The sequence below is a fragment of the Carlito syrichta genome, unplaced genomic scaffold, assembly GCF_000164805.1.
Source record: "Carlito syrichta isolate Samal-C Ts95f unplaced genomic scaffold, Tarsius_syrichta-2.0.1 Scaffold304855, whole genome shotgun sequence".
NCBI lineage: Eukaryota > Metazoa > Chordata > Mammalia > Primates > Tarsiidae > Carlito > Carlito syrichta.
Window position 1 is genome coordinate 37,291 of NW_007248951.1, and position 7,660 is coordinate 44,950.

The following is a 7,660-nucleotide window of genomic DNA, read 5'->3' on the forward strand; positions in this document are numbered from 1 at the left end:
AGGTCGAGGCTGCGGTGGCCGGGAGCGGCCACTGCACTCCAGTCTGGACGACAGAGTGAACTCCAACTCAAAAAAAAAAAAAAATAATTGTTAGGCCGGGCGCGGTAGCTCAAGACTATAACCCCAGCACTTTGGGAGGTTGAGGTGAGAGGATTGCCTGAGCCCACGGGTTCCAGACCAGCCTGGGTAACTTGGTGAGACCTCATCCCTATGATAAATCAAAAACTAAACTGGGCGTGGTAGTGCTTCTCTGTAGTTGGAAGGCTACTTGAAAGGCTGAGGCGGAAGGATCACCTGAGCCGGAAGGATTGCCTGAACCCAGCAGGTCGTGGCTGCGGTGGCTGTGAGCATGCCACCGCACTCCAGCCTGGGTGACAGAATGAGACACCAATTCAAAAAAAATATTGTTACTGTACAGATAACACAGACATTTAGTATATTTTGAGTGCTTTTGCATACTATTCCCAGTGAATGCTCACAACCACTCCAGGAAATTGCTATCCTCATGCTACAATGAAGGCTACTGCAGCTTAGAGAGGTTGGGTAGCTTGCCAGTTACTTCTTAGCTACTAAGGGCTAGAGCTAGAATTCATACTCACTTTTTTTGACCGCTGGACGGTGCTTTTAAAACCACCTCTGATCCATTCTGTCCTCCTCAGGTGCAGGCCTGGTATAGTCTCCTGTGTGGACAGAGTAAGAACAATGCAGAAGGACCCCAGCCCAATGTAAGTGCCTACTCATTGGGTATGTAATAGCTAGGAGCTTCTTGAAACCAGAGTTCTGGGCCAGGTGCAGTGACTCATGCCTGTAATCCTAGCACTTTGGGAGGCGGAGGCAAGAGAGGATTGCTTGAATCCAGGGGTTTGAGACCAGCCTGGGCAACTTGGTGAAACCTGGTATCTATAGTAAATCAAAAAATTAGCCAGGCGTGGTGGCGCATACCTGTAATTCCAGCTACTTAGAAGGCCGAGATGGTGGCCATGACCATGCCATTGCACTCTAGCCTGGGCAGCAGAGTGAGACTCCGACCCAAAAAAAAAAAGAAAAAGAAAGAACTAGAGTTTCTTTCTCTAGCTGAAAAGAACTCTAAGTAGTAGAATGCCTGGGGCAGCATGAGGGATGGGAGGGCCACTGGACATTCTAGCTAGAGAACCTGGTCTTGAGTTCCATCTCTGCTACCGACTAGTTGTGTGACGCTGGGCAAGTCATCCATCCTCTGTAGGCTTTACTTTCATTTGTACAATGATAGGATATGTCAAGAATGATGACCTTTTAGTTCCATCCCATGGTGATGTGGTTTGTTTTTAAAACATGGTTGGCTCTGATTTCTCACTCTTGTGTTTTCAGAGTGCCTTTGCATTGGTTTGGCTTTAGCTACGCAGCCCTGGTTGCATCTGGTGGAATCATTGGCTATGTAAAAGCAGGTATGGTATTATAGTTATTTAGCCTCTTAACACCTTCACGTTGTTCCAGTGAAAAGTAAGTCCCCAGGGTCCCTGAAGAGCGATCTTAATTCATTCAAGTTTGCTTTTGGCTCCTGAGCATGAGTGCAGGCTTCAGTGTCAGTCTTATAGCTCCTCCTGCACATGCCTTTTGGTTATCTGGCTGAGCTGAGTCAGGCTTCTTGTTGGATGACTTGTTTTTGCCTCTTTATCTTAAGATAAGCAGGGGTGGTTGTAGATTGTTATTATCGTTGACTACCATGCATCAGTCATGACCCCAAAGGGCTACCTCTAGTCTTCAAAGACTCATATTGAAGTCTCCTCATTAGGCTAGGTAGAGGTATGTGAGTAAATGTGCTTGTTTCTACTCCCCAGTCCTTCCTGCCTCTCCACCCCAGCACACACATCAGAATTCTTATTCTCCAAATATTTTTTAACTGTCTGACCCTGGGGTGGGAATACCGTGACTCCTTTGATAAGATAGTATCCTTCCCAAAACTCGTTCCTGCTTGAGCATGCCTTGGCTATGAGATGTACTGAAAGAAGTTATCATTGCTATCTTCCTTTTTAGGAAAAGGGAGTCTGGTGTCTTTTTCGTGAAGTAAGAGTCTGACGTTGCCATGGGGTGTGTGTTTGTCTCCCTCTAGGTAGTGTGCCATCCCTGGCTGCTGGGCTACTCTTTGGTGGTTTAGCAGGCCTGGGTGCTTATCAGCTGTCTCAGGATCCGAGGAACGTTTGGGTTTTCCTAGGTAAGTGTGCTTCAGTGTCTCTTGAAGGCAGTTATATATCCAAACTACTCTACCAAAAGGCCCTGGTTTGGTGGGATGTGGCAGGTTCTTCACAGTCTATGACGGCTTCACTGCTTCTGCCAAGTCCTAGAGAAGTTTGAGAGTAGGGAAGATTATGTTTGCCCTTGTTTGTCTGTTGTGCACAGAATTTGGAAAGGTTTCTTGCCTCATGAATTAATTTACCCAGTAAAATGAGTGTGAAACTTGTATCAGACAGGTGTTTGTCTGGTAACCATTGAGGTTGCCTGGAGATCACTCAGATAGGTTAGGCTTGCTTCAGTACTATGCTCTTCCTACTTGAAAATCACTTATGCTTTAGCCATCAGCAAAATGTTTCAGACATAGGCCATGCCTCCAAGAAGCTTTCAACTTAGGACATAGACATAAAGTGCCCCCTGAGCAGCAGGAACAGTGAGGGGTATAAGGGATGGAAAGATCCCTTCTTATCAGGGTGGCTTCTGCACACTTCTGTGGGGCTCCACCCATGTGTCAGACACTGTTGTGAGTGTGGGTTACTTACTGTCTCCACAAACCCCACAGCATGAGAACGAATGCTGTGTTGGAGGGAGAAGCACCGTGTTAACAGAAGGTGGGAAGGGAGGCTATTGGTGACTGATGGGGTGTGCTGGGGAAGGACGAGGGACCCAGGTCTCAGCTCTGCCAGTGGCTCCCTCGCTCATGCTCCAGAATGACTTTCAGCCTGCTTTTGTCCGTCTCTGATCCTACTCTTCTACTCTCAGCAAATGACCTCATGCCTACTTAGGAAAACAGCAGCTTTTAGGTGGGGACTCCTTCAAGCCATCAATCTCCAAGCCTTCCCTTGTCCTGTTTCCCTCCTCTCCAACGCCAGTCTCTTCACCTGAGCTTAGGGTCTCTTCTCTCCCACCTTCTCTGGAGCTTCACACTATTGGTGATCCCACCTTTTATTTTTATTCCCCTCTTTACTGAATCCCTCTTGTTGATGTTGAAATGTGCTCATCTGACCCGTTTTTTTTAAAAAAGGATGTCCCATGACCCCACTTCCTTCTTTAGTTGCTTGCCTTTCTTTCCCTTCAGAAACTTCTTAAGGGAAAGAAACTTCCCTTCAGAAACTATGCGAGGGGGCTCATGCCTGTAAGCCCAGCACTTTGGGAGGCTGAGGCAAAAGGATTGCTTGAGCCCAGGAATTTGAGACCAGTCTGGGCAGCATAGTGAGACTTTGTCTTTACAAAATATCAAAAAATTAGTTGGGCAGGGTGGCGTGCGCCTATAGTCCCAGCTACTCGAGAGACTGAGGTGGAAGGATCACCTGAACCCAGGAGCTGGAGGTTACTATGAGCATGATCGTAGCACTGCACTCCAGCCTGGGCAACAGAGTGAGACCCCAACTGAAAAAAAATCTTTTATGTTCTCTGTCTCTATTTCTTCTCCTCTCATGACGGACCTGCTTCAGTCTCCATTTCTGTCCCATTGTCTGTGGAAATGGCTCTTCTCAAGTATGCCGGTGACCTGTTTATAAAATCCAGTGTACAGGCCAGGCTCAGTGGCTCAGTCTGTAATCCCAGCACTTTGAGAGGCTGAGGTGAGTGGATTGCCTACGCCTGTGGGTTCAGAACCAGCCCAGGCAACTTGGCAAGACCTCATCTCTACAATAAATCAAAAATTAGTTGGGCGTGGTAGCGTGTGCCTGTAGTTCCAGCTTCTTGGAATGCTGAGGTGGAAGGATTGCTGGAGCTCAGCAGGTCGACAGTGGGGTAGCCGTAAGTGTGCCACTGCACTCCAGCCTGGGCGACAGAGTGAGACTCCAACTCAAAAATATATATATATAATAATCCAGTGTACGTTTTTCAGTCCTCATTTTACTTGGCCCATTAGTTCTCAGCACAGTTGGCCAATCATTTTCCATTTTCCTGATTTTCCTTTTAACCTCATTTTCTTTGTGGACCCTTTTTTCTTTCTGACCATTAAGTACTGAAGTTCTTCAGGTGTGGCTTTTTAAAAATCTTCTTTATACTCTCACTTGACAGTGTCATTGAAGCCCATGCCTTTAATTCCCACCCTTATACAAATGACCCAGATTTCTCTCTCCAAGCTGTATTCTCTGTTTATAGTTGCCACTTGAGATTTTTTTAGATGCCTCAAGGCATCTGCCCAGATCTGACCTTATGATCTCACATATCGGTCTTCAAGCTATTCAGAATGTGACTGCTCTCTTCCCCAGCCTTTCTAATTCCACAGCAAATCCTTTAGCACTAGCTCCAACACATGTATCCGGAGCTGTCCTCTTCATTCCCACAGCTGCCATCCTGGTCCCAGTTACCCCCCAGTTCCCAAGGAAGTTTCTTTTTTTTTTTTGAGTTGGAGTCTCACTCGGTCGCCCAGACTGGAGTGCAGTGGCCGCTTCCGGCCACCGCAGCCTCGACCTGCTGGGCTCCGGCGATCCTTCCGTCTCAGCCTTCCAAGTAGCCAGAATTACAGGCATACGCTACCATGCCCAGCTGATTTTTTTATTTATTGTAGAGATGAAGTCTTGATGCGCAGGCGGGTCTCGAACCCGCGGGCTCAGGCAATCCACTGACCTCAGCCTCCCAAAGGCGCGGGATTACAGGCTGAGCCACCGAGCCCGGCGGAAGTTTCTTAATTAGTATCCCTGCATAATCTCTAGCTTTCCTGCAGTTTGTCTCATATTTGTACTCGGGGCCATATGTTGTGGGCAGGCAGGAAGCTCCCTCACCTGGGGAAGGAGGAGTAAATATAGGATGGGTCTAGCCTTGAGAGCTAGGCAGAACTCTTCTCACCTTTGGTGCGTAGATGATGCCATGATTTTTTATCCTTCTCTTTATCTTTTCATCAGCTACATCTGGGACCTTGGCTGGCATTATGGGAATGCGATTCTACCACTCTGGAAAATTTATGCCTGCGGGTTTAATTGCAGGCGCCAGGTACTTTCCATTCTGTTCTTCTTCTTTACCAGTGTAAAGCTTAGTTTATTGCCCAAGATTTAAAAATTTACTTGTTTTAGCATACCTGATGCTAGCCCTCAACTGACTGGTTTAATTTATGCATAAATAGGCCGGGCACGGTGGCTCATGCCTATAATTCCAGCACTTTGGGAGGCCGAGGTGAGAGGATTGCCAGAGCCCACAGGTTCCAGACAAGCCTGGGCAACTTGGCGAGACCCCATCTCTCCAATAAATCAAAAAATTAGCCTGGTGTGGTGGCGCGTGCCTGTAGTTTCAGCTACTTAGAAGGCTGAGATGGAAAGATAACCTGAGTCCAACAGGTTGACACTGCAGTGGCTGGGAACAAGCCACTACACTTCAGCCTGGATGACAGAATGAGATTTCAACTAAAAAAAAAAAAAAAATTATACACGAATAAGGAAGACTACAAAAACAGTCGCTGATTTAATATGAAAATGGCACAAGTCTATCCATTCACTGTGGATGTGATTTTGTTCTCATTATGTTCTGGTCCATCATGACTCCTCCCTGCAGTGGCAGAAGTTTAGTGCAAAGCCATGACTAGCATTTTGTGTTTGCAGCCAGGTTTCCATCGTTCTTGTCTAGGTGTCTTTTGTTATTGGAAGTTTGGCTAGAGTAGAATGTTGGTGTTTTTTTTGTTTGTTTTTTTTTGAGTTGGAGTCTCACTCTGTCACCCAGACTGGAGTGCAGTGGCCAGAGTGGCCACTGCAGCCTCGACCTGCTGGGCTCCAGGTATCCTTCCGCCTCAGCCTTCCAGTAGCTGGAACTACAGGCATGCACTAACACACCTGGCTAATTTTTTGATTTATTGTAGAGATGAGGACTCGCCAAGTTGCCCAGGTGGGTTCGAACCTGCGGGCTCAGGCAATCCACTCACCTCAGCCTCTCAAAGGCATGGTGTTACAGGCTGAGCCACCTAGCCCGGCTAGAGTGGAATTTTGATTGAATCCTGTTTTCTAATTAACTTTGATTATAAAACCCAAACCATTTTATTTTATTTGAAAGATGTGGGTTACAATTCAGGATTAGGTATACAAGTGGTCATTACATTTAAAAAAAATTTAGTTTGTAAGTGTAATAATGACACCCTGAAGGCAGAGGAATTTTTAAAATCTTTTTCAGGAAAAAGACCATGTACTTGACTTTGATCACAGTTATGATGCTGTCAAGCATAATGTTTTGTACCTGAAGCAAAAGAGTCAGTGGAGGCCAAGGTCAAGACCAATAAACCAGGAGGCTGCAGATCTGCCATTAATTAGTTCTATGTCTGTGGGAAGGCCTTGATCTCTCTTGCCTGCATTTTCTTCATATCTTCAAATTATTGGCAGTTGGATTAGAAACTCCAGCTCAGACATTTTGTCTGCATGAGCTATTTTAAGACCTCAGGACTGCCCCCTGGCATGGTTTTTCTTTGGTTTCTCTAGTCATGGAAGTGTTGTCTCTGACTGCTCTGTCTTAGTTCCTTCCTCCCCATGCAGTTGTGAGGGACCTGCAGAATCCAAGTCCCTTAAAAAAATAGTCACCTGCTCTGTCCCTTTCCTTAAACATTTTTTTGTTTGTGTTTCTTTTGAACAGTTTGCTGATGGTTGCCAAAGTTGGAATTAGTATGCTGAATAGACCCCATCAGTAATCATATCCCAGCTTGGACTCATGAAGAATGAAAATCTCCTAACTTACACTGTTTTCAATGTATTAAGAGAAATAAGTGCAGCATTTTAACATATTCTGGCATTTTACTCTTTTTAAAAAAAGAAAGCTGAAACTTGGCGGGGGGAAAATCAGTCATTACCATTACAACTCTACAGAGGTGATAAGTATAAAACACATGAGTTCAATGTTACTCTCATACAGTTTGATTCTTGTATATTAATGTCATCTCCTCTTTCTGTATCTGTAGGTAAAATCTCAAGGGTAAAACATTAGGTGTCAACATTGGGGGTCCTGAAGTCCCATGCCCTTCTCAGAGGAGCAGAGTAAAGAAAATCTCTTAAGAGATTTAGAATATCTGTTCTTTTGCTCATCCTAGAGCCAAGACCTTTGAAATTATGTTAAATGAAATATCAATGAAAATAAAGCTTACATAATATTTTCTATGATGTCTTTATTGTCAGAGCTGTCTACCATAGGATGAGATGTGGGTAGCAGGAAGATACAGAAACATGAACATATTTTTACATGATGTTTAGTTTACCCATTTTGAGTAATTTAAGGACCAAGGGAAGTTATTTATTATTTGATATACATTGCATTGAAGCTTATTTTAAAAATGATCTATGAGGATTTCTAAGATTAGAGCTTTGTAGCAAAAAAAAAAGAATTTTGGTAAACTGGTTCATCTATAAATGTGAAATTAAAGACCCATCTATAATAAAACATTAGTGGCTTAAAAAGACTTTTATTGGCTGGGCACAGTGGCTCACGCCTATAGTCCCAGTACTTTGGGAGGCCGAGGTGAGAGGATTGCCTG

General features: G+C 44.9%; 1 protein-coding gene across 3 annotated transcripts in view; it reads left to right on the plus strand.

Annotated features, from left to right (window-relative positions):
* TMEM14C (transmembrane protein 14C) overlaps positions 1-7,284 on the plus strand; it is an 8,347-nt gene extending 1,063 nt beyond the window's left edge. For all 3 annotated transcript variants that reach the window (XM_008061000.1, XM_008061002.2, XM_008061001.2), the window contains exons 2-6: positions 660-725; positions 1,348-1,424; positions 2,090-2,191; positions 5,064-5,151; positions 6,769-7,284. In XM_008061000.1, coding sequence (XP_008059191.1) covers positions 703-725; positions 1,348-1,424; positions 2,090-2,191; positions 5,064-5,151; positions 6,769-6,823 — 345 coding nt within the window. In that variant the 5' untranslated portion in view covers positions 660-702 and the 3' untranslated portion in view covers positions 6,824-7,284. The remainder of the gene's footprint in view (positions 1-659; positions 726-1,347; positions 1,425-2,089; positions 2,192-5,063; positions 5,152-6,768) is intronic.
* The last annotated feature ends 376 nt before the right edge of the window (positions 7,285-7,660 follow it).